A 27,563-nucleotide genomic window follows, 5' to 3' on the forward strand; every position below is an offset into this window, starting at 1 on the left:
TTACTCAGTACATTTGCAAGAGAAATGTATGTGCATGTGTCAGCCTCACTATACTCTGCATATTTGAATATATCTGCATATATTCATTCTTCTACCAGGATCAGAGTACTACAAACCTCCAAAGAAGGGCCTGAGTGTGCTTTGCTCATGTTAGTTACTAATGACTTGATGAACCTGATGTCTAGTATAAAATAAGAAGGAATAAAAAGAACTTTAATGACCTTACCAGTACTGATTGAGATCAACATCTCAGATATTCTCACTACACTGGCAGTTATCATCTTCATATGTATCAATTAAACTTCAGGTTAAACATGATCATATGGGAAAAAGAGGGAAGCACCACAGCTTTACTACAAAACAGAAAAACTCTGCATATCTGTGCCATTTATGGCTAGTTCCATCCATGTTGAAGAGACTTTCCTACATGTACTAAAGAACAGGCCATCTCACATAATACCAAAGAAATCAGTGTTCAGATTCATTAAGGTCTTAAGTCCAACTCTCAAATATTTTCTCCTTCAGAAAACTCTCACCTTCAAATCTTACACTTGGTGGGGCAGGGTAAAAAAGAATTATAAGAGAGACTCCAAAGTCAGTGTATTAACTCTTATCCTGTTACACACACACACACACACACTCACAAATGACAGAAAACACAGAACTAAAGAGGAAAGTGGATTAACGGATCTAGAGACGAAACAATGCAATTTTTCCTGAGAACTTCCTTCCCTTTTGGGTTTCAGTTCTGGTGTTTAAAGCAGCACCTCTCAGTGCGCACAGCGCAGTGATCCATAGTCTCCTCAAAGAGTTAGAAGGACACTAAAACAATTTCACTGCTTCTTTTGCTGGGAAGTCACTATAAACAACAGATGAGGAGAGAAAAGCTTTTGTTTTGGGTTGGTTTTTTCAGGAGGAAGAAAGGAGGAACAGGATATTTGGTAAAATACCAACATTTAGCTTTCCTCCCCAAGATGAACTCAGGATATTTTTCTTTTTAAGCGTCTATTAACACTTTTATTTCTTTAGCTTTTAAGAATCAGGCATTAGGCAGCTTTTCCTGCTCACAGGTCCTGTCCATGCTTTAAATAAATTAATTAATAAATATCAGGCCTTAATCCGTATAAGTAGTCAATCTTTAAGTCACATAATTGACCTTTTTCTAGAAAAAATTCACTTTGCTTACACATAGTGGTATGCGAACAATTTACAAATAAATATATATATTTATATATCAAAATATATTGAAAATATAAAGAAATACAAGGGAAAGATAAAAAAACAACTTCAGGGCGCCTGGGTGGCTCAGTTGGTTAAGCGACTGCCTTTAGCTCAGGTCATGATCCTGGAGTCCCAGGAACGAGTCCCGCATCAGGATCCTTGCTCAGCAGGGTATCTGCTTCTCCCCCTAATCCTCTCTCCTGTCATGCTCTCCCTCTCTCTCATTCTGTCAAATAAATAAATAAATAAATCTTTTTTTAAAAAAGGTATTAAAAAATGTTTAGGTTAAAACATAAAAGTGTTTTATTCTTTAAACCCCCTTGCATACTGTTATTTTTTAAAATCTGCTCGATTTTTAAAACCCTGTCAACAAGTATGGCTCAGTAGAAAAGTATACTAGAACCTGGGGTTCCAAATCAGCAGCCAAGGGCTGAACCTGGCCAAGACTTGTTTTGTTTGGACAGCACAATGTTTTGTTTTGCTTTTTAGCTGTAATTTGAATGCCTTCGGGCAGGGTATGCACTCTCCAATTAGCCAGAGTCACCACCATTTTTTCCTTTTCAGTACATGAAGAGTTCCTTAAAACCTTAAGAAATTGGAATCTGCATACACTGCTGGTGGGAATGTAAAATGGCACAGCTGCCTTGGGAAAGTCTGGCAGCTCCTCAAAATATTAAGCATGGAGTTACTATATTATCCAGCAATTCCACTTCAAGATATCTACCTAAGAGAAATGAAAACATATGTCCATACAAAGACCAACACAAATGTTCACAGCGGCATTACTCATAATAGCCAAAATGTGGGAAAAAAAACCCCAAATATCCATCAGCTGATGAATGGATAAACCAAACAGAATACAATGAAATATTATTCCACCATAAAAAGAATGTAGTACTGATAAATGCGACTTGGATAAACCTCAAACACATTATGCTAAGTAAAAGAAACCAATCACAGAAGACCATGTGCTGTATTATTTCATTTATATGAAATGTCAAAATTGGCAAATCACAAATCTATAGAGACAGAAAGTTGAGTAACAGAATGATTAAAATGTCATAAAATTGGATCATGATGCTGGCTGTACAACTCTAAATATAATAAAAACCACTGAACTGTTCACTTCAAAGGGGATGAATTATATAGCATATTTTTTACATTTCAATAAAGTAATTTAAAAATAAATACACCAAAGGCATCAATCCAGTTCTTAGAGTCTGTGATTTAATGCCTAAATCTGATTCTTAAATTGTTGTGTGGTAAGACAACACGGTGCTTGAGGTAACAACTACTTTCAGAATAATACTGATATTTGCCTTTTTCACTATGCTGATACTAGCCCTCATGATGCAAAAACAATGGCGGCTAAAAGAACTGGCACTTTTGGCACAGTGACACCAAAGTCTACTGGTTACTAGTAGTCATTACATCTTCACTGCCACACACCCAGAGCCAAAAAAGGAAAAAGTCTTTTCTCACTTCAGGATGTCCTTGACAAGGAGGAAAAATTATGAATTTTATTCAATCTCTACTCTTGAGTACACATCTTTTTTAAAATTACATGTGAGAGGGGTGCCTGGGTGGCTCAGGCAATTAAGCATCCAACTCCTGGTTTCAGTTCAGGCCATGGTCTCAGGGTCCTGAGATTGGTCCCACAACCAATGGGCTCCATGCTCACAAAGGAGTCTGCCTGGGATTCTCTCCCTCTCCCTTTGCCCTTCCCTTGGCTCACTGGCTCCCTCTCTCGCTCTCCCTAAAAAAATAAACAAATAAAATCTTTTATAAATAAATATAATCACATGTGACAAAATGGGAAGTGGCCATGAAGCACCTCTGCTTCATACTAAAATATAAAAGGTGTGATTCCATGAGTTGTGGGCCAAACTAGTCACTTTTTTAATAGAACACCATTTTTACTAGAAATAACTATCAGTTCCTATGGGAAAATGCCTTCCCATTTCCAAATTCACATATATATAACTTTAATAACACAACTGCTTCATAAACTGGGAGCTGCCACTCTCCGCAGGAAATCACACCTTACTTCCTTTTAAAACAATATTAGTATTAAAAAAAAAAGCCAATATTAGGATTTCAATTAACTTGAGCCAGAGTTAGAGAGAAAGGCCTGTTTTGTGGGCAGAGGAGGGAGGGAATAAGGCAAAAGGCAGAAGATAAACATTAGCCTAAGAAACTATTTTGCCTTATGATGGTGACAGGCTAACTAACATTAACATTTATTACAGATTAAAAGTTTAACAAGTTTTAAGAGTTTGTTTTAATTCAAACAAAATAAGGCTTAAATATTTACTCAGCTATTTAAAAGGGGACTGTTCTAGGGACACCTGGCTGGCTCAGTTGCAAGAGTGTGCAACTCTTGATCTTGGGGTTGTGAGTTCAAGCTCCACGCTGGGTGCGGAGATTACTTATATAAATAAACTTTAAAAAGGGGGGGGGGACTGTTCTATACCATGGTATTACTTATAACTAGTTACAAAAGGGACTTAAAGTGCTCCTAAATGCAAAGATTCCAATGTTGAGAATTACACTTGCAAAAATCTACTAAAATACATAATGAATTGGTCATTTCTTAGCCCTAAAAGATAATTTGTAAACATGTCGCCGATGAAGATCTGAAAAATCCCAAGGACCAGTATGGAAAACTAAACTGATGCAGGGCAAAAAAGTAATTTCAAAAAGACATATAATTGTACTAGTAGTCTAAGCGGTATGGTGCAACAGAAGGAAAAATAGAGTAAACCTAGGAGTGTATAGCTAGTACTCCACACGTAAGAAAAAGATGGATCTGGTGGATGCAAGTCTATCAGTCTGAAGCATTTGACCAGAGTTTCTTAAAATAGAAAGACTTTGTCCTTAATCTTTTCCCTATTTAATAAAATGCCCCTTTGTTCTCACCCTATGCTAAATCAATCTTTTGACCTGGTTTCCCAAGTTAGTTGATATTTTATTCACTGTAAACATCAAATTAGGGGTCATAGCTCTCTAATACATGGCATGTTATTCCTTAAGAGCCCCCATCAACTTGAGGCAAACATAAAATTAAGTTTTTGACTTTGCAAAGCTGAAATTTTTACAGAACTAATTTTTCTTATTTTTATTATTATTTTTTTTTTATTTTTGAGAGAGGACATGTGGGGTGGGGGGTTGGGGAAGAGGGGCTGAGGGAGAGGGAGAGAATCTTAAGCAGGTTCTGAACTCACGCAGAGCCCAACAGTGGGCTCAATCTCATGATCCTGAAACCAGCAACAGTTACGAAGAAATCAAGAGTCGGACATCCAAACAACTGAGCCACCCAGGCACCCCTAGAACCAGATAATTTTTTGATAAGTATGCACACTCTAGTATTGAACTGAATGTATTTTGGTTTAAAAAATTTTACTTCCTTTATGAAAGTATATTACAGCTCACCAAACATCACAAATACAACCCATTTCTAACAGTAATATTTAAAGTAATAACTAACATTTATATAAGGTTTATTGTATACCAGGCACTGCCATTTTACATATTTTAACTTGTTTTAATTGTTATAACAACCTATCTCCTCTTTACCAGTGCATAAACTGAGGCAGAGGACAATTAAGTAACCTGCTTCATAGCATACATGGTTAAGTGGTAAAAGTGATATTCAATCCAGGATTTCTGGCTCCAAAGTCAGGATTCTTAATCTCTTAGCCTTGTGTTACCAGTTTTCTGATTTTTAAGCATCTTATTTTTCAGAACAGTTTTGGAATTCCATATATAGCAGAGCAAGAAATGTTTCCCAAATCCTCATGATTAAGCTATTTTTTTCCAAAGATTTATTTATTTATTTGAGAGAGAGAGAGATCACAAGTAGGCAGAGAGGCAGGCAGAGAGAGAGAGGAAGGGAAGCAGGCTCCCTGCTGAGCAGAGAGCCCAATGTGGGACTCGATCCCAGGACCCTGAGATCACGACCTGAGCTGAAGACAGCGGCTTAACCCACTGAGCCACCCAGGCGCCCCTGATTAAGCTATTAAACTAGAAATGGTTTATCCACTCATTTAACCATGGCTTCTATTAGTATTAATAAGCACAAACATCAAATCATGAAACTGTCAGAAATTAATACAAAATTAATCAGAAAAATATATAAACCATTATTTTAAAATGTACATATGTCCACTTTCAAAGAATACTAACTTGAGTTGTAAATACACATATAAAATTAGTCATGGTTTTAGATTAATAGAATTGGATACTATTCTAGAAGCATGGATTTTATAGCTTTTAAAGAAAAAATATTAATTTTAGCTTTTCTGACTACTAATTTATTTTTTTTTAAGACTTTATTTATTAGTCAGAGAGAGCAAGCGAGCACAGGCAGAGAGGCAGGCAGAGGGAGAGGGCGAAGGAGGCTCTCTGCCGAGCAAGGAGCCCAATATGGGACTCGATCCCAGGTTACCGGGATCATGACCTGAGCCAAAGGCAGTCATTTAACCAACTGAGCCACCCAGGCGTCCTGTGACTACTAATTTAAAATGACTCAAATCACTTACATGTTAACTCTAAATTCTTAACTCTCTCATTATATAGCTCCTATAAAACATGTTTTATGGATTGGTCATTCTACAAACTAGACTATAATGAACCTCATATCACATAAAATAGTTTTAATTTATGTTTTCTTCCGATTTTTCTTCACATTTAATGAAGCCAACCTGTACCACTGGACCGCTACGTTCCAAAATTTCTATTTTCTCTTTTCACCTTGATAGCATATTAAAAGAAAAAGCACTTCTCAAAAGGCAATCTTTTATTATACTAACAATGTTCTTTTTTTTATGTCTATATTTTTTAGTAACCTCTACACCCAATGTGGGGCTTGAACTCACAACCCAGAGATCAAGAGTCACATGCTCTTCCAAATGAGCCAGGCAAGTAGCCCAGCAATGTTCTTGGTTTTTATCTGGGTGCCACTTACAGGAGTTATGTTCCACTTATGAAAATTCATCAAGCTAAATACACTTCACTCTATAAAAGCTGTTTTTTAAAAATCTGTGCTTAACTTTACTTCATCAAAACCCAAAACATACCAACCTTATTGGAAGTTGTCATTTTTTAAAGTTTTTTATCCAACCCTGTACAGCACTGAATGATATTCAATTTGTATCTGCAGCATATGGAAAAAAGAGCTATCCAAGATACTCTATAGAACCAGAACAGCTATTTAATTCTTTCACAGACCCCTGAGATTTAAAGACCTCAAAAGGAAAGAAAATATATTTTTCAGCTTTCACATTGTCATTTTATTCTCACAACAACTTTATCAGGTAGATACTATCACACACTTGTGGCAGACTGTATTTTCCGAGGGCAGCCACAATAACATATATCCCATCCTAAAGGCTTTTCTTATGTGACACTGATGCTCCTCCATTACAGATGAGCCTATATTTTCTCTTCTGGAAATTGTTTAGAGCTTTAGATCAGCCTTGAGTAAGAAAAGATGACAAGAAGATACTGGGTGACTCCCAAGGTTAGGACATAAAAGGCAATGAATGCTACTTTCACCCGGCTTTCTCGCTCTCTCAAGACACCTGCCCTTGGAACCTGCCAGATGGTGAGCAGGTATTCTGCCTACTGCCTCAGCTACACCTCCAGCCAACAGGCAGCATCAACCACCAGATCTGGGTGACCCACCCTTCTCCAGATGATTCCAATCCCCAACCTTCAAGTCTTCCAGCTATGCCCCAGATAGCATGAGGCAGAGATAAGCCATCCCTGTCTGAATTCCGGGCCCACACTATTGCCTTAAGCCATTAAGCTTCTAAAGATAACTGGTTATGCAGCAATATAAAACTTAGAAAACTAAAACACTTTATAAATAAGGAACACAGGTAGGTAACCACACTACCAAGTGGCAAAGCCAGAATTTGAATCCAAGTCAGTCTATAGGTAAAGCCTACAATCATCCTACCAAAGGATATTGTCTCCAAGTTTTTCAGAGGTAACCCACTTCCAAATAAAGCAACAATCTCCAGAATTAAAATTCCAAGAGCAATAAACAGGCTCCAATATTAGTAATTTCATTTAATACTCAGAACAATAGATCATTCAATCAGCAAGCTCAAAATCCTAGCATCATTTTTGACACATCTATACCCTTTACACTCTAATAACTTCATATCTGATAGTACCCATAACCTAGTGATACTTATGAAACAGCCCTACATCAAAGACGGTAAGTCCAAACAATTACAGAGCACTTTACACAACATTTTAGCAATAATTTGATCTTCAGAAAACATTTCTTTGATATTGGTAAGGCATATACCATACAGATAAGACTCAAAAAAGTTAAAAATAACTAGCTACTAGTTTAGATACTACTACTTAAAAACAACATAGTTAAGTAGGGGTTTGATTTAAGATTTTCTGACTCCAAGTCTAACGCCCTTTCAATTCAATGACTCAACCTGAAACAACATTTATGAAGTGCCTTCTGTATGTATTTCCATGCACAACATTGTCTAAGTTTAAGTATCTACTTCATGCAAAGCACCATGGAAGGTACTGTCTCTCTAATTTGTATAATTTACTTCCAGGGTCAGTAGAAAAACATCTCTGAAATCAAGCTGATCTCTATAAAAAGCCAGTCTTTCCCCAGTTGCAACCATTCTCTCTATACAACCAACTGACTTTTCCTAATCCACTTCCTTAACCATGTTAAGATGTCAAAGATGACATCTTACCATAAAAATATAGGTCAAATTCCCTTATCGGCTTTCAAGGTCTTCTGTAATCTGAACCTAGCCTGTTTGATTAAATTTACTCCCCTGTGCTTGCTGAGAAAAAACAAATGAATCTCTGGTTTTTTCCCCAAATTCGCTTTCTTTACACTTTCTGGCCCTTCCTTTTGTTCATATTATCATCCAAATCCAGAAGTGATTCATCTTCAACCCCTGACAGAGAGGTTCTTCCCTCCAAGACCTTAAAATCCACTTTAGAGCCACAAGCAGCAAATCCAATACAATGCATAATAATTCAGTTAGGTAAAACAGACCACAGTTTACAGGGGATTTAGAGGAAGGAAATCCTGAAAATGCAGGAATGCCCTGAGGAGGAAAGAGTAACTGAAATGGGCTCTAACAGGATTCGAAGCGGCAGAAGTAAAAACAACCGAAACTGAGAAACAACCTAAAGGTCTTCTCTTCTACCCTACTTTTTTCCATCTACATCTTACTAATAATCTTCTAGTACTGTCTCCTTCAAGAAGGCTTCCTCAGTTACTCCACCTTCTAACCTAAAGCTCTCTCCTCTGAGCTTCTGATACAATTGCTATCTACAACACTTGTTCTGGCACTTAGTCATTCCATATTACAGACATCACCTCTTTTACTCGACAGCTATGTCTCTACACAGTAATGAAGCATTTGTTATCTCCTAAGCTGAACTCAGCTTAGTAGCCATTATGGTTTTCAGTCATTTAGAAATCCATTGTACATAATACTGTTTCTTAACTTACCGGGCATCTCCTTTGGAAAGATTAGTATTTACAGGACTAAGTATAACCTTGTTTGCATCTACATCCACCACACATTTGGTATGCAAATCAATTTCTGTAGAGAAAAAAGAAACAGAGAAAATGGTTATTTTTTTTAATTTTTTATTTTTTATAAACGTATATTTTTATCCCCAGGGGTACAGGTCTGTGAATCGCCAGGTTTACACACTTCACAGCACTCACCAAAGCACATACCCTCCCCAATGTCCATAACCCCACCCCCCTTCTCCCAACTCCCCTCCCCCCAGCAACCCTCAGTTTGATTTTTCTGAAATAACTAACTTTAAAAATGGTTATTTTTAAAGTTAGTTATTTCAGAAAAATCATTTGAGAAAAACACAATACTCCTTCACGATAAAAACACTCAACAAACTAGGAATAAAAGGGAACTTCTCAACCTGATAAAGGACATACACAAAAACCTGCAGCCAATGTCATGCTTAGTGGTTTATCTTAGAGGCTTACCCTGGAACATTAGGAATAGACAAGGAAGTTCTATGGCTACAGTTTCTATTCAACATTGTTCTAAAAGTTCTGGTAGGGGCAGTTAGGCAAGATAAATAAAAAGGACCCAGATTGAAAAGAATGAAGTAAAACTATCTCCATTTACAATATCATCTTGTACATAGAAAATCCTAAGGAATCCATTTAAAAACTACTAGAATAAACAAATCTTGCAAAGTTGTAGGATATAAGACCAGCATACAAATAAGTTGTACTTCTATACACCAGCAATAAAAAACCCAGAAATGGAGTTAAGAAAACAATTTATAATAGCATTAAAAAGACTTAGCTACTTCGAAATAAATTTAAAAGAAGTACAAGATTTGTACAATGAAAATTCCAAAACACTATTGAAAGAAATTCAACATTTAAATAAATGGAAAGCTATTTTACATTCATGAACTGAAAGACTTAATACTATTAAGATGGCAATACATCCAAATTGGTCTACAAAATTCAAGGTAATCCCTATCAAAATCCCATGGTAACCTTTTCTTTTCTTTTTTTTTAACCAAGCTGAATGCATCTAAATCTGTACGGAAATGCATGAGACCCAGAACAGCCAAATATTCTTAAAAAAGAACAAGGTATGGGGCACCTGGGTGGCTCAGTGGGTTAAAGCCTCTGCCTTTGGCTCAGGTCATGATCCCAGAGTCCTGGGATCGAGCCCCGAGCCCCGCATCGGGCTCTCTGCTCAGTAGGGAGGCTGCTTACTCCTCTCTCTCTGCCTGCCTCTCTGTCTACTTGTGATCTGTCAAATAAATAAATAAAAATCTTTAAAAAAAATTTAAAAATAAAAATAAAAAAGAACAATGTAGAAAGACCACACTCACCAATGTCAAACTTAACCACAAAGCTACATAATCAAGAGGGTGCTATACTACTATAAGGACAGAAGGACAGGCATATAGGACACAGACAATCCTGAAAGATACTGTCACATTTATGGCCAAAGATTTTGACAAGACAATCCAGTGTGAAAATTACAGTCTTCTCAGAAAATGGTGGTGGGACAAGTGGATATCCACATGCAAAGAGAATGAACACCATACATAAAAATTAATTCCAAAAGATCACAGACATAAATGTGTAAGAGCTAAAACCATAAAACTCTTAGAAGAAAACATAAGGGTAAACTCACATGATGTTGGCTTAGGTAATGATTTCTCAGACACTAAAAGCTCAAGCAACAATAAAAAAATATATATATAGGGGCACCTGGGTGGCTCAGTGGGTTAAGCCTCAGCCTTTGGCTCGGGTTAGGATCATGATCTCAGGGTCCTGGGATCGAGCCTCAAATCGGGCTCTTTGCTCACCAAAGAGTCTGCTTCCCCCTCTCTCTCTGCCTCTCTGCCTGCTTGTGATTCTCTCTCTCTCTCTCTGTCAAATAAATAAATAAGTACCTTTAAAAAAAAACAATAAAAAATAGATAAATTGGACAGCATCAAAACAAAAAACTCTTGTACTTCAAAGGACGCTGTCAAGAGAGTAAAATGACAATCCACAGAATCAAACAAATCTGTAAATAATTTGTAAATTATGTATCTAATAAGGGACTTGTATCAGGAAACATCAAGAATCCTTACAACTCAGTAATAAAAAGACAATCCAATTTTTAAATGGGCAATGGATCTGAGTAGATATCTCTCCAAAAAAAAAGATACAAAAATGGCCAATAAGCAAAGAAATGCTCAAAATCATTACACATTGGGAAATGTAAATTAGAAATACAGTAAGATACCACTTCACACCCATAGGCATAACTACTGTCAAAAAGATAATAACAAGTGTTAGGGAGGATGTGGAGAGATTGGAACCTTCATACATTACTGATGGGAATGTAAATGGTGTAGTTACTTTGCAAAACAGTCTAGCAATTCCTCAAAAGGTTAAACAGAAAGCTGGCATATGACCTGTCAATTCCACTCCTAGGTATATATTATCTAAGAGATGTATTGTATTGTACTGTATTATATTATATTATATTATATTATATATATATTATTAGAACTAGATCCACATAAAAGTTTGTACATAAATGTTCATAATGCTAGTATTGGGCTATTCATAACAGCCAAAAAATGGAAAAATTCAAATGTCTATCAACTAATGAATGGATAAATGTCTATCAACTAATGAATGAATAAATTTAGTACATCCATAAAATGGAACACTATTTCGCAATTTAAAGGAATAAGGTACTGATACATACTACAAGCTTGTGTGAAGTCAAAGAAACCAGTTACAAAATACCACGTTATATGATTCTATTCATTTGAAATGTCCAGAATATGCAAACAGAGACAGAAAAATAGACTAGTTACTGCCTATGGCTGGGGAGTAACTGCTAATGGGTATGGTGTTTTGTTTATTTTTAATTGAGGTATAACTGACATACAACATTATGAGTTTCAGGTATACAACATGATTCCCTATTTGTATATATTGCAAAATGCTCACCACATAAGGCTAATTAACATCTGTCACCATATATAATTACAAAAAAATGTTTCCATTATGAGAACTTTAAAGATCTACTCTCTTAGCAACCTTCAAATATGTAATACAATATCACTAACTATAGTCACCATGTGGTTACATGGGTATAGTTTTCTTTTGGGGTATGAAGACATACTAAAATTGATCGCTGATAACTGCACAATTATGTGAGCATGATAAAAACCACTGAAATGGGGACGCCTGAGTGGCTCAGTTGGTTGGACGACTGCCTTTGGCTCAGGTCATGATCCCGGAGTCCCGGGATCAAGTCCCGCATCGGGCTCCCGGCTCCATGGGGAGTCTGCTTCGCTCTCTGACCTTCTCCTTGCTCATGCTCTCTCTCACTGTTTCTCTCTCAAATAAATAAATAAAATCTTTAAAAAAAAAAAAAAACCACTGAAATGGCTGAATTGTATGATATGTGAACTGTATCTCAATAAAGCTGGTTTTTTTTTCTTCTTCAATAAAGTTCTTTTTTTAAAAAGTATAGGCTGTAGCATATTTATGTTTTCATATTTTTATATATATATTTTTTAATTTATTAGGGAGAGAGAGAGTGTGAGCAGGGCTGGGCAGAGGGAGAGGGAAAAAGACAATCTCAAGCAGACTCCACGATGAGCACAGAGCCCCATGTTAGGCTTGATCTCATGACCCTGACATCATGACGTGAGCCAAAAGCAAGAGTAGGATGCTCAACTAATTGAGCCACTCAGGCACCCCTCATGTTTTTTTTTTTTAAGATTTTTTTTTTTTATTTATCTGACAGAGATCACAAGTAGGCAGAGAGGCAAGCAGAGAGAGAGGAGGAAGCAGATTCCCTGCAGAGAAGAGAGCCCGATGTGGGGCTCGATCCCAGGACCCTGGGATCATGACCTGAGCCAAAGGCAGAGGCTTAACCCACTGAGCCACCCAGGTGCCCCACCCCTCATATTTTTATACTCATATTTTTCTGACCTGAAGTATGAAACTGTTTGCCTTATCTCCATTACCAAAAGATAAGCTCTAAGGAAAGGAGCTGCACTATACTGGAGCTATTCTGTATTTCCTAAAGAGCCTTGGCCAAATGTCAATGTCATATTCATTATAACTCAAGAGTATTTCCATTGCCAGGAAAGGTCATTTCTTTTTTTCATCTTAACTTACATAACTGAGACAAATACCAAAAAGCAAAATTTAAAATTTCCCTCCCTGTACCTGCCACAACTTTTCTTATATTGGTTTTTCTACAATTGTTCTCAAAGATACATTCTAGAAGTACAAAAAAACTAAGTGGTCTTTCTTTTAGCCAATACATTTTTCAGGGGAGGGGAAAAAAAAAACTGAAAGGAAAACTACTGAGCTATGTTTTGCCTAGGTGTAGAAGACTAATCCCAAAGCAGCACATGTTCTACTCTGATCAACTAGCACTAAAGTCTATAGGCCCACAGCTCAAGAAAGTTCGCAATCATAATACTCTGTTAATACTACTCCTTAATGGTTTCTGATCACATTGTATTGCCTGGCCCCTTACAGTCAAATCTGTATTATACACAAATGTATTATCGATTCTCCGGAAATTGCACTGTGTGACTCAGAATCTACCATCTCACCACCCACCACAAAGTTAGTTATTAGTGCCTTGCAAGAATGTTTGGTTTAAGCAAAGGAGTTGCATATACAGTTCTGTATGCAGAAGTATACATTAGAATGCATGCCTGAAAAACTGTAAATCAAATATTTTCTCACTAAGTGATCAGTCTTCATTTCAAATGATCTTGAATTGAGAAGGGATCCAAAACTTTTCCTTCACTATTTGTATGCTTTTTCCCTATCCTCTTCACAGCTCCTCCCTTCTCTGTCTCATAACCTCATTAGATAGAACCAATAATTTGGAAACATGAAAAGGCATGATAAAGGAACCAATCCTGGGGATATCCTATATAATACACAGAATCACCTAATAACTAATATATTCAACGGAAATTCATTTTGTCCTAAAGATTAAAGGCCACCCATGAAAGGTGGCCTTTAAAATATAAACACTATCTTCATTTCAGTAGTTCCATTTAATCAAACAAAATTCCCATTCTGATTTTGTTGATTGATGGACAGATATTAAAACAAGGCTGTTTAGAATATGGGTAGTACATCTAGGACACACACACCAAAGCAAATAAATGCAGTGAGATTTGAAGAAAGTTTAAGGGTCAGATATACAAGAAACATTTAATATAAGTGCTATAGCTAGAGTACCATTAAATATTAGTTGGTTGAATTCAAGTATATTGCAAAAGGGGCACCTGGCTCATTCAGTCAGTAGAGCATGCAACTCTTAATCTCAGGACTGTAAATTCAAGCCCCACACTCAGTGTACAGATTACTTAAAAATAAATTCTTTAAAAAACAAAAACTACAGGGGCACCTGGATGGCTCAGTCGTTAAGCATCTGTCTTCAGCTCACGTCGTGATCCCAGGGTCCTGGGATTGGCCCGACATCAGGCTCCCTGCTTGGCGGGAAGACTGCTTCTCCCTTTTCCACTCACCCTGCTTGTGTTCCCTCTCTCACTGTCTCTGTCTCTCTCTCTCTCTCTCTCTCTCTGTCAAATAAATAAATAAAATCTTTAAAATTTAATTAATTAATTAATTTAAAAATTACATTGCGACAAGATTCTGATTATGACACTTTCTCCATTTAAAACTTCTTGTTCTATACTGCTTATAAAGCAAGCAGGAATTAAATAATAGAAATAAATGTAGGCCTTAAATTTAATCTAAATTTTAAAAACTAAAATAAAGGTTTTTTAGATTATATTTATTTATTTGTCAGAGAGAGAGAGAGCAAGCACAAGCAGGGGGAACGGCAGACAGAGGGAGAAGCAGGCTCCCCACCGAGCAAGAAGCCCAACACAGGACTTGACGCCAGGACCCTGGGACCATGAACTGAGCCGAAGGCAGATGCTTAACCAATTGAGCCACCCAGGCATCCCAAAAAAACAAAAAAAAATTTTAAAACACCTACCAAAAATCCAAAAGATAAACAGCTTCCTCTTAGTTTAGAGCAATACTTAGATTAAAAAGATAAGGACCTAGCTGCTATGAGCTGCATTTGCAAAATCAACATTAAAGAATATCCAAGTTCACAGCAGTCTTCACAACAGCCAAAAAGTGGCCACAATCCAAGTGTCCATCGATGAATGAACGGAAAAACAAAATGTGGTATACTTCAATGGAATATTATTCAACCTTAAAAAGGAATGAAATTTTGCTAAAATGTGGATGGAGCCCTTGACATTTTGCCAAGTGAGACAGCTAGACAAATACTATATGATTCCACTTATATGAGGTACCTAGAGTAGTCATATTCATTGAGATAGAAAGATGGTAGATGCCAGGGGCTGGGTTTACCGGGCAATGGAGGAGTTTATGGTTACAGAGTTTCAGTTTTACAAGATTAAAACATTCTAGATGTGGAGAGTGGTGCTAGTTTCATAACAAGTTAATGCCACTAAACTGTACACTTAAAAGTGGTTTAAGATGATAAATTTTATATTATATATACTTTACCACAATAAAAAAATAGCACTAAATGCTCACCATTATTTTAATAAATAACACATGGACAACAGTTTATTCCTAGGGAAGTCTATAATAATGAGATTGGGTTTTAACTAGTACTATGTCTAAAAACCAATAAAAAACCAGAGTGATCTTAAAATTAAGTAATCCTATAAATTTAGTATCCTAACTAATGAACCTCTATCATACTTAGAACCATGAATACTTTGATGTATCCATGAGTCCGTAGAAAAAAGAAAGAAATTTACTCCACTAACATTAAAGATCCCATATTACTTCCCAAACACGATCCTTTTCTAGGTCAAGCTCTTCAAGAAGAATATTAAAATATTAACAGCTGACAATTCAGCTTACTCAGCCAGCAAATTAGTCACCCTGTAAAAGTGAACAATAATTTGAAACAAGTCTTCCTTCAACACACAAATCAGCTATGGCTCATTCCTCAATGACATCATAGTGAAAGATGGGCAGGGTTTGGGATACTCCCTTTACATAACTCATGTTCCATCTGAGGAAATGCATCATTCTCAGTGTGAATAAAGTAAGTTGAGTTGCCCATTTAATAACTATTTTCTAATTTTCCAGAAAATTACTAATAATTTTCAAACCAAATATACTACTCAGAAATATAAATGTACCTCCCTTTACCTCCCAATCACATTCCTAAAAAGCTAACTGTAATCACTCAAAATCAATAGTCAATTGATTTTTGACAAGAGTGCCAAGACAATCCAATGGGGAAAAAGTATAGTCATTTCAACAAATGGTGCTGGGACCACTGGATATTCACATGTAATAGAATGAAACTGAACCTCTACCTTACATCACATTCAAAACTTAACTCCAAATGGATCGAAGACTTAAATACAAAGTCTAAAACTACAAAACTCTTAAAAGAAAATACAGGCATAAATCCACATAACCTTGAGTTAGGTCATGATTCCTTACATATGACTTCAAATGCACAAGCAACAAAAGATAAACTGGACCATATCAAAATGAAAAACTTTCGTGCTGCAAGGGCATCTGGATGGCTTAGTTGGTGGAGCATGTAACTTCTGATCTCGGGGTTGTGAGTCTGACACCCACATTGAGTGTAGAGGTTACTTAAAAATAAAATCTTAAAAACAAAAAAACAAAAGAAAAAAAAAGTTTTGTCCTTTAAAAGACACCAAGAACAACAACAACAACAAAAAAAACCAAGAACAGAATGAAAAGGCAACTCACAATAATCAAGAAAATATTTCTCTGATAAGGGACTTGGCATTCAAAAAACATAAATAATTCTACCAGTTCAATAATAAAAAGACAACCCAAATTTTAAAATGATAGTTTGAGAGGCACCTGGGTGGTTAAGTCAGTTGAGCATCCAACTTTGATCTCGGCTCAGATCTTTTTTTTTTTTCATTTTTTTCAAAATTTTATTTATTTGTTTGACAGACAGAGATCACAAGTAGGCAGAGCGGCAGGCAGAGAGAGAGGGGGAAGCAGGCTCCCAGATGAGCAGAGAGCCCAATGTGGGGCTCGATCCCAGGACCCCGGGATCACGACCCGAACCAAAGGCAGAGGCTTTAACCCACTGAGCCACCCAGGCGCCCCTTTTTTTTTCATTTTTTTTATTATTTATTTACTTGAGAGAGAGAGATGGCAAGCAGAGGGAGGCGCACAGGGAGAGGAAAAGAGAAAGAGAATCCTCAAGTAGACTCCCAGCTGAGCTGAGCACCCAGCCCAATGGGGGCTCAATCCCAGGACCCTGAGATCATGATGTGAACTGAAAGAATAGTCAGCCACTTCACCAACTTAGCTACCCAGGTGCCCCTCCCATCAGTTCTGGACCTCAGGGTCATGCACTAGGCTTGACACTGAACCTGGAGCCTACTGAAAAAAATAAAAATATGGACACCTGGGTGGCTCAGTCAGTTAAGCATCTGCCTTTGGCTCAGGTCATGATCCTGGGGTCCTGGGATCAAATCCTGCATTGGGCTCCCTGCTCGGCAGGAACCCTGCTTCTCCCTCGGCTTGTGCACTTGCTCTCTCTCTCTGTCTCTCTCTGACAAATAAATAAAATATTTTTTAAAATAAGTAAGTAAATAAATAAATAAATAATAAAATAAAATGATAGTTTGAATAGAAATCTCTCCAAAGCATAACAAATAGCATGGGGAACATGGGGAGATAGAGAGAAGGGAATTGGGGGAAATTGGAAGGGGAGGTGAACCAAGAGAGACTATGGACTCTGAAAAGCAATCTGAGGGTTTTGAAGGGGCGGGGGGGTGGGAGGTTGGGGTACCAGGTGGTGGGTATTATAGAGGGATTGCATGGAGCACTGGGTGTGGTGCAAAAATAATGAATACTGTTATGCTGAAAATAAAAAATAAATTAAAAAAGAAAAAAGAAATCTCTCCAAAGATCTACAAATAGCCAATGAACACATGAAAAGATGTTCAACATCATTAGATACTGGAGAAATGAAAATCGAAACTACTGTGAGATACTACTTCACACACACTAGGATAGCAATATTCAAAAAGACAGACAAAGCTAGTATTGGCAAGGACATGGATAAATTGGAACTTTCATACATTGTTGGTGAGAATATAAAATGATTCAGTCACATTGGAAAACAATTTAGCAGTTCCTCAAAATTCAGAGTTACTTATATGACCCAGAAATTCCACTTCTATTTATATATACACCCAAAAGAAATAAAAATATACATCCACACAAAAGGTTAAACACAAATGTTCACAGCAGTATAACAGCCAAAAAGTGGAAAGAAGCCAAATGCCCATCAACTAATGAACGAGTAAACAAATGCAGCATATCCATATCATGTAATATTACTCAACTTTAAAAAGGAATGAGTACTGACTCATGCTACAACATGCCAAAAACCTGAATACATTATACTAAGTGAAGAAAGTCAGATACAAAAGTCACATATCGCTTGATTCCATTTATATGAAATGCCCAGATAGGCAAATCCATAGAGTCAAAAAGTAGAGCAGTGGTTGCCAGGGGCAGAGAAGAGGGATGGGTGTGTGTTGGGGGAGGGAGGTAGACAGAATGCTAGTGGGGACAGAATCTCTCTGTGGAATGATGAAAATGTTCTGCAAATGGATAATGGTGATAGTTGCACAACTCTGCAAATACACTAAAACCACTAACTTGTACACTTTTGATGAATTATTATCTCAAAAAAATTAGAAAGAATGATCCCACTACCCTCAATAGATGCAAAATATGGTTAGAGTTCTTCAATTACATTTCCAAACAATCATTAATTCAAAGATCCCAGCCAAACCAATCCTTCTCACTCTCAAATAACAACCTCAGAATCTACCTTATCAAGAAAATTACGCACTCCAGGCCTTTGCCATTATATAATTATCCTCTTCTTCCTAAATTTAAAAAATTTCCTTCTCTATTGCCTTGGTCTATAATGAGGCTCAAACATCTCATTAAAAAGGTCTGTTCCTAGGTACAACTCCAGATACTACTCTCTACCCTTCCCTTCTAAATGGATTTTCTTGAAAGAAAGTTGTATATTCATTACCACCATACTGGCAACCCACTTATTTCTCAGCCCACTATTAACATACCAGCACTAATTCATTCATTCAATCAAAATTATTCTGAAAATTACCACTGACTGCCATGATACCTAATCCACTGAACAGTTATTACATGCCATTCTTGTGATATCTGACTACCAACTATTCATTCTTTGACACATTTTCTCTCTGGGCTTCCATATTATCTTTTATTTTTCTTTAGTATTTATTTATTTATCTGAGAGAGAACAAGTGGGAGAGGCAGAGGGAGAAAGAAAGAGAATCTCAAGCAGACTCTGCACCCATTCCACGTGAAGCTTGATCTCACAACCCTGAGATCACAACTGAGTTGAAACCAAGAGTCAGCCTCTTAACTAACTGTGCCACCCAGATGTCCCCTGGGCTTCCCTATTACTTTTATCTGCTCCTCTTAGTCTCTCTTCTTGAACTTTGTGACCACCTTCTTCTTCACACACACTTTAATTTGATATTCTATCTACTACCTACAGTAATGACTCCCAAATGTGTGACTCTACACACATCTCTAGTTCCTTAGATTTTGACTCATATGCAACAGCATTCTGGATCCAACCACTTAACTACACTTCAGAGATCCAAAACTCAATAAATATGTTGATTTTTTCCAGGAATACATATTATATTCATATTTATAGGTGTAGTACACAACATGTGATAAGGGCTGACTAAATACTTGAATGTCTAAGAATAAAACTCATCATTTCCTACACTTCCACCTTAGAACCTGCTTCTCCTGTATTTCTTTTTGAAGCTTTGCAGTCTTCCTATATTTCCTAAATTTCAGTTGCTTCCCCACTGCCTTTACACATTTTTGCTGGGTATACAGCAATATATGGCCTAGAATGCTAGGCAATAGATGCTTTTTACCCAGACTCTCTCTCAGGACTGTGTTTGTAGCCAGCAACCTTGTGGGACAAGGTCTTCCTCTAGGACAAAGAGCAGGTTTGCTTATTACCACTTAAAACTGTGGATTCCCCAAGCTGAGTGTTCCTCAGAAGTAACACAACCTACTACTTAAACAGCAGCCATCTGGACTCTCCACACCCTTGTGGATTGGCAAGCAAGGGAAGCTACTCTCACTGTTTACCATGCCATGAGTAAGTCCTCTGACCCAGAAGTCCCACATTTTCTACCAGCACCCACAGACCAGTAACTATCTAACTTACTAGCTTACAAGCAGGGTAAAAACACACAGATTAATTCCAACAACTTGTTTTTGTACCCCACCTAACATGTCTCCCTGCCTGCCCATTGTCTCCAGCATAGTCCTTACCATTCTCAAGTCTCACTCCCATTCTTTAATTCAAACTGCACTGGCATCACTGTGTACATATATTCTTGTAATTGTGCATCTCTTGTTACTAACAAGACAGTGAGGTCCTTTGGTCAAAGATCATGACTTCTGCCTCTCATGTATCCCGTACACCTTTGAAAATTATGTAAACTCAAGAATACAAGGTCCCTTTAAAGATCATCCTGTCCAAATCAGCAGTAAAAGCACAGGCTTTAATGGCACAGCAGGTCTTGTAATTCTGGGGAAATTTACTTAACCCCCCTCTGAGATTCTGTTAAGTGATAATTCCATAAACTACCTTCTAAATTTTGTTTGAGGAAGAAAAAGTACTCAACTCTGTAGATCACAAACAGAAAGCTCTCAGAAAGAAGTAGCTATTGTTCTTTTCTTCAATCAACACATATTGAATAAGCTAACAGCATCTTTTAAAGACATCTACAGCACCTGAAAGCTCAAGCCCAGTACCAATTAAGTCATGGATTTGTGTCCCACAGATCAGTTAGTGTCACACAATTCCCCATAAATTACACTGCTCTTCTTTGCCAAGTTTTTTTTTTTTTTTTTTTTTTTTTTTAACGTGCTCTGTTGAACACAAGGGGAACCTGATCAGCAAGCTGAGAGATCGATAACAATCCATTTCCACTCAATAAACATCTCCATTCATCAACTTAATGAATAGTTTTGTCAGTGGTTTTCTCCATCTTCGGACCTTAAGGACTGGAAAAGTTAGACATTAGTCATTGCTTTGTGGAGATGAGGGGGTAAAAGTAAAAGCCAACTCAGACAAATTTTTGTTTTATCATATAAATGTGTACTCTCTTCTTCAAAAGCCTCTGGCCCTGTATGGATAAATCTCAATTTCAGTCATTGAGTGCACAGTAGAAACAAAACAATGTTGTAATAGATGTGTGTCTCATTCTCCATGAGCATATCAAGCAGATGCTAGAAAACAAGGATCTTCTGTTTTAGAAAGTATGTCAGAAATTTCCATCCACTGCCATCCTCGACTCCAATCCTCATCCTCGACACCACTAATGACCTCAGGGTCCAAACCACCTTCTCGTTTTCGAATCTCCTTGCCACCAAGCCCCTTCATTTCCTAGGGATCCCTGTGTCTTCACAGACCACCAGCGTATTCTCTCAGCTTCCTACTTCCTCAGTTTCACCTTGCCTTCTGGGTCCCAACTGCTTATCTAAGTTCGATCAGCCTAATTCTTCCTATGCACATGGCTTCATTTTCACCACCCTTAAATGTAACCCACCTATGCCCTGAATCGGGCATCTACCCAGGCTTTTGATCCTGCTCTAAGACCAGGCAATCTTCCTCCTCCTGCCAGTGTCTGAGATCCATGTGAAGTTCTATAGAGCTAAACAGAGCACATGGACCATCCACCCTAACCCTGACTTCTGGCCTAGTTAGCACTCAGGGCTCCCTTAAATTCCACCCTACCTTTCTAATCTCATCCTTCTCTAGTCAAGCTCACAGAACCCTCCTTTCTGTCAAGCTTATCCTGTCTCTGCCGCCTAAACTTGCCTGGTTCATTCCTGTCTCTGTGCCTTTGCTCTCAAACCATACTTCCTCCCCAACGACCCAACACTCTCCCCTCGCCTGCTACCATGCACCCGTTCTGATCATAAGCTTCCTCCCTCCACATCAACCGAGGTTCTCCCTCCCCAGAGAAGCCTTCCCTGATCACCAGGCTTCCAGAGATCTTCCACTCCTCTGAATTTCTGTTTCCCGATCACTCACCTGACAATCTGCGATAGGTGCTTGTTTACCTTTTAATCCTATCTTTTCATAGGACAGCCATTTCCTCATGAGCATGAACCATAAAAAGCTGAACACTACAATAGCAGTCAACACTAAGAATTTTCAGGACATAGGAGTCTCCCAACAGGAACAAGCAATCCCATTTTTTCATGTTTCTTTCTAGCCCTTGCCCATTCCTGTTGACATTTTACACATTAAGAATTATAATAGCAGATTCAACCATACAGTCACACATAATGTTTTTCATTCTGCTTTTTCTGCTAACAGAGAAAACTGTCTTCCTTGGTAAAAGATGCTGATTTTCATCATTTTTAATATCTACATAACAATATTTCCACTGAGATTCTAGACCATGATTTACTTAAGCACTGATTTCTGTCAGACGGTACTTTCTTCTTTCTGTCTTTGTGCCTTTCACTGTATCAAGTACTATAAAATGCAAAGTAATCCCTTGAGAAATACCTGTTGAAATATATTTATTATCCATGTTCCCTAACAACTGAAATAAACTATTTCACTATTTTTCTCTCCAGCTAAATACCTAATGTAATTCTTGGTTTCACTACCTTAGGCTAGGTAGATAGGAAAGGTATTTTCCAAACACTTTTGATGTAAATGTATTTATTTTGGTAGTTAATCTTACACATATTTAACCATGGGAAGTCCCTTGCAGAAAGGCAACAAGATCCTGTAATATCTAACACAAGCTAGACATCTGGCAGGCACTCAGTAAATAGTAAATATTTTTAAAACCATCTGAAGTTATAAAACATCCAATTCCTAAACAGGAGAGTGTCACTGATCTAGTTAATACCATCGATAATGCTTGTAAACCTTTCAGTTCACTTAGTAATTAAACTGGTTAATAATGTATGAATGGGTGTTCCTTAGAGTATATAGAAAAACACAACCAGAGTTACCTGGTGAGTTGTCCAAGTCTGAAAAATAACATGAAAAACCAAACAATATCTGCAACAAGAACTTCAAGATCTCCTGACGAATCAAATTTACAGCTTTCCTTCAGCTTGTTTAAAGACATATTACATATGAAGAACAGCAAAAACAAGAAGTTGTAATATTAAAAGTAAGTAAAATTACATATGCATGTGAACACAAACTAGAATGAAAATAAGAAAATGAGACTGAATTGTTAAAATGGAAAGATGCTGCAGACTTTTTCCCTTTTATGTTTTATTTTGCTAGTGCAATGTTAAAATATATAACAAGAAAAATATTACTGACAAAAGCATATTCATTAGCCATTATAATTCTTTTTTTTTTTAAAGATTTTATTTATTTATTTGACAGAGAGAGATCACAAGTAGGCAGAGAGGCAGGCAGAGAGAGAGAGAGAAGGAAGCAGACTCCCTGCTGAGCAGAGAGCCCGATGCGGGACTCGATCCCAGGACCCTGAGATCATGACCTGAGCCGAAGGCAGCGGCTTAACCCACTGAGCCACCCAGGCGCCCAGCCATTATAATTCTTGCTATTATCAAATGAGGGCATAATGCTTAATGTTGAAGTAACAATGTTTCCCTAACCCACACATAATTTAGCAAAAAAGACTGAAACTCTTACTTCCATGATAAATGTTAAATAAAAAACCAATGAACTCCCTTAACACCTTAGCACAGACACTGAATCACATGAAGGACTTAATGGTACGCTAGAAGCTTCTTGCAAATTTCAGTTTTCCTCAAAAAGAAGTCAATATGATTACAAATATTAGAATCTATACAGCAAAACTTCATCAGCCTGGTAACCCATTCTCTTCTCATTCTTATTTGTGAAGAGTAATTTCCGAGGTTGCATCCTGAACTGATATGCTAAAAGAGAAATAATTATGACTGAAAGTTTACTATTTGTCATAATTAGACACTACTTACTTAATACACTAAATTTTCCCAGAAGTAATTATTAGTCAAAGTAATGGGATTCTTTTCGAAATTACTGGAAAGGAAATACATTTCTATTTTAGCCTTTTTAAACAAATGCCAGGTAGCAGTTTAAAGATCACTGGCTTTAGGGTAGCCTGGCTGGCTCAGTCAGCAGAGCATGCGACTCTTGATCTTGGAGTTCTAAGTTCAAACCCCATGCTGGATATGGAGATTACTTAAAAATGAAATCTTAAAAAAAAAGGAAAAAATCACTAGCTTTAGAATTCCACTACTGTGTATTCCATTATGTCTAGATTTAGGTAAATGACAACTTCATGATGAAATAGAAATAGAACCAATAACCTTAATTATCATGGTAATCACAGCAAAAAGAAGTCCATATGCATTCAGGAAATACAATGCTAGGTAAGAGATAGCACTAAATGAAGGGGGAAACAGTTTACCACAATAAGGCACTTCTATTAATAGAGTAATGGATCCATGTACAAACCTTAATTTTGAAATGAATTCACCCAAAGGAACAGCTAACATCCATTCCACAGCTAAAATTTTTATTATTCTGTGTGTCCCTGGAAACTCTGATCCTGCCAATTATTACAATCTAACTAAATGACAATTTATAACAATAGTACTTCCCCCCAAAAACTGAAATTCATGGGGGGAGGGGAACAGGGAAGGAATCTAATTATCTGAGATAGGTCTTTTGTGATGGCTGGTTAGCTGCATCTTTTTAGCACTGACATTTCCAAGTTTTTTGTGAAAAAGGCAATTTTAAGAATGTGCTGATACCATGCTTTCAGAATCAAATCCCAGATAACAATGTTATGTGGCTTACTTTTTCCTGATTTTTTAATCATTGTGATGGTAATAAATTTGAATAAAGATGCCTGAGCACTTAAGAACAGAAGCTTCTGAAAACTTTCCGAGTTGATTTTTGTCAAAGGAAAGATTGAAGATCCCAAACATGTACTAGTTTAAGTTCATTTAGTGAGAAAGAGGGAGGAACTCTTCTATGTCACACAACAGACTTAAACTAACTTAGCAGGGACAGGAGGAATCACCAACTCCAACAGAAGAGATGAGTCGGAAGAGAAATAAACCAACTTCCAAAAGGACAACCCAACAAAACATACTGCCAAATGGTTGATCTGTGTATCTCAATATATACAAAAGACAGCAAAGAAAAGGAAAAGCAGAAAACAACTTAAAATTTCTACACAGATTCAACACTTGATTATGAACATGTAAGTTGCAAAAACATCTTAGAAGTGATTCTGATACAAGATTTTGATTAGTTAAGTCTTATCAATTGAAAAGTCATCTGCCGGGATAAGTGATCTCAATAACATAGCCTCGGATAGAAAGTGTTTTCAAATATATTACCTCATTTAAAGTTACTTGCCCAGTGACGCTGCTACTTAAGCATTAAAGTCAAGGCCCAGCCCACCTCCTCTTGGTACTTGAGTTGGGGGTTCTCGTCACTCCATTTGTCTAACTAAAGTTGATTTAAAATGTACTCGGTTTATCTGCTTTCTCTACCCTCCCTGCAGAATTGAGAGAATGTCTTGAAAGATACAATTTCACAAGAATCTTGGCACTTAAACTATTTATTGTTGAGAGATGACGAATATGACTGCAAGCAAAAACAAAACTATCTCAACATTCAAAAAAAGGGGGAGGGGAAAGGTATCTCTTTCGCCCAACTTCAGTCAAAGTCTTCACAATTCTTTATGACCGTCCAGCCTAAACGTACATAAAGTGAAAACCGCAGACGAGGAATTTTTGCACTTGAATGCTTTCTCAGGAGTAAAACCAAATTCCCTGCCATTTTTTCCTGCCACGGACCACAAAAGTGCAGGGTTGGGGTGACTGGGCCAGAGACGTGGGGCCTCGGGGTTTCTGGCTTTCCCGGCCAGGCTGGTGGGGTGAGGACCCGAGGGGCGGGGGCCACTCTGACAGCTGGCAAGGAGAAAGCGGGGGACACAGAGGGGCACGAGCAAGGGGCAGCGGCGGGGGGGGGTGGAGGAGGAAGCGAGACGGGGGCGAGGGACCAGAGCGCTCTCCCGCAAGGGCAGGGGAGGCGAGAGGGCGAAAGGGCGACGGGGCGGGGCGGGTCAGGCGCGCCGGCGGAAGGGGCAGCGGACCGGGACGTGGGGCCCGCAGCGCCCGGGACGCGGTGCGGGCGAGGGGAGGGGCGTCCCCGAGCAGGACCGGCGGGCGAGGGGGACGAGGTTTCGGGGCGCGCCGGCCGCTCTCTCGACTAGACTCGGACTGCAGGGGCGGGGTCCGACGGACCCCACACAGCGGCCGCGGCTGAGGGAAGGGCGCGCCAGGCACCTGCCGCCTCCACCGTCGCGGCCCCGGGCGGGCTCGGCTCTCACCTCTCCGGTTCATGGGCCGGATCCGCACGGCCACTTTCACTTTGGAGTCCCCCATCCTGCTGCCGCCGAGGCTCTCCCTCGGCTTCCGTCTGCCGCGGCCACCGGGCAACTCTTCGGGGCTGGCCGGGCGGGAGGGGGCTGCGGGAGGGAGGGGCGGGGAGGGGCGGGGAGGGGGCGGGGCCGGGCCGGGGCGGGACAGGTCGCCGGGCTCCCGGCGCGTTCTCGCTGCATGACGGGACTTGTAGTCCTTGAACGTGGTGGGGGGCAGGACAGCAGCGGAGGGGCTCGGGCGGGAGAAAGGCGCTCTTCGCTGTCTGGAACGGGTGAATACCCCCCTGCTTCTACACCATTCTGCTCTCAGAGCTAGTACTGAAACCTAAGCCGTCGATAAGCTGATATCGCACCTGCAAACAGAGTTGAATAGATGGCATTGGAGACCCTGAGAGCGACCTCTTCAGACTCATTTCCTGCCAACCTTCAAAGTATGATCCCTGGCTCAGCTTCCTCTGCCTGGGTTGCACTCCTGGACTTGTTTGCCGAAATCATCCTTCGAGACCAGGGGAAAGTTAACCTCTTCGGAAGTCTTCATATACGACCCCGCCGTCTGAGCCACTACCCAGTCAAGATCATGGGCTCCTGAACAAATTCAAATCCCACTTCAGGACTCCAGCGGTGTGACTACGGACAAGTAGTTTGACTGCTTAAGACTTGTCTTCTCATAATTAAAATGGAAACACTTTACGCCTATTTCGTAGGATTGTTTCAAGACTTAACTGAGTTAATACATGTGAGGTTCTTAAAAACTCCCTGGCACATAGAAGTGCTCAATAAATGGAAGTCCTTATTATCTTCACTTTGTTATAGCATTTATGCTGTCATTATTTGCCGTCTTATCATGTATTTTTTAAACCATATCTGTATGTGGAGCCTAGCCTGCAGTAGAGACCCAGTAAATATTTATTGCGTGAATGAATGAATGAATGAATGCAAGCATGAAGCTGCTGTAAAATTAGCTCATTATATGCCCAAGAAGAGACTGCGAACTAGTGGTCTGTGGGCCAGATCTGGCTGGCAAATATGGTCCCTTTGGTGCAGCAGTACTGGCCATGAAAATTAGGAGACTTGTCCATTCAATTCTGGGTCTACATTACCTATTAGGAATAATGGGTTGGAACTGGGTCGCAGTGGCCCCCTTCATGGGAGGCACGGTTGTCCCTTTGGCCATTGCCCCCTCCATTCTGCTTTACCACTCATGTGCCTGGATCCCATAGGTTTGTGACGCCTACTTGGATTTGTTT

The 27,563-nt window shown here is 38.6% G+C and overlaps 1 protein-coding gene across 2 annotated transcripts in view; it reads right to left on the reverse strand.

Moving 5' to 3' along the window:
• The window catches only part of KIF13B (kinesin family member 13B), a 213,144-nt gene extending 186,727 nt beyond the window's left edge, over window positions 1–26,417 (reverse strand). For both annotated transcript variants that reach the window (XM_059176995.1, XM_059177001.1), the window contains exons 1-2: window positions 26,266–26,417; window positions 8,732–8,825 (exon numbers count right to left, since the gene is read on the reverse strand). In XM_059176995.1, the coding sequence (XP_059032978.1) occupies window positions 8,732–8,825; window positions 26,266–26,320 (149 nt within the window). In that variant the 5' untranslated portion in view covers window positions 26,321–26,417. The remainder of the gene's footprint in view (window positions 1–8,731; window positions 8,826–26,265) is intronic.
• Window positions 26,418–27,563: the final 1,146 nt, after the last annotated feature.

The sequence above is a fragment of the Mustela lutreola genome, chromosome 1, assembly GCF_030435805.1.
Source record: "Mustela lutreola isolate mMusLut2 chromosome 1, mMusLut2.pri, whole genome shotgun sequence".
NCBI classification, from domain to species: domain Eukaryota; kingdom Metazoa; phylum Chordata; class Mammalia; order Carnivora; family Mustelidae; genus Mustela; species Mustela lutreola.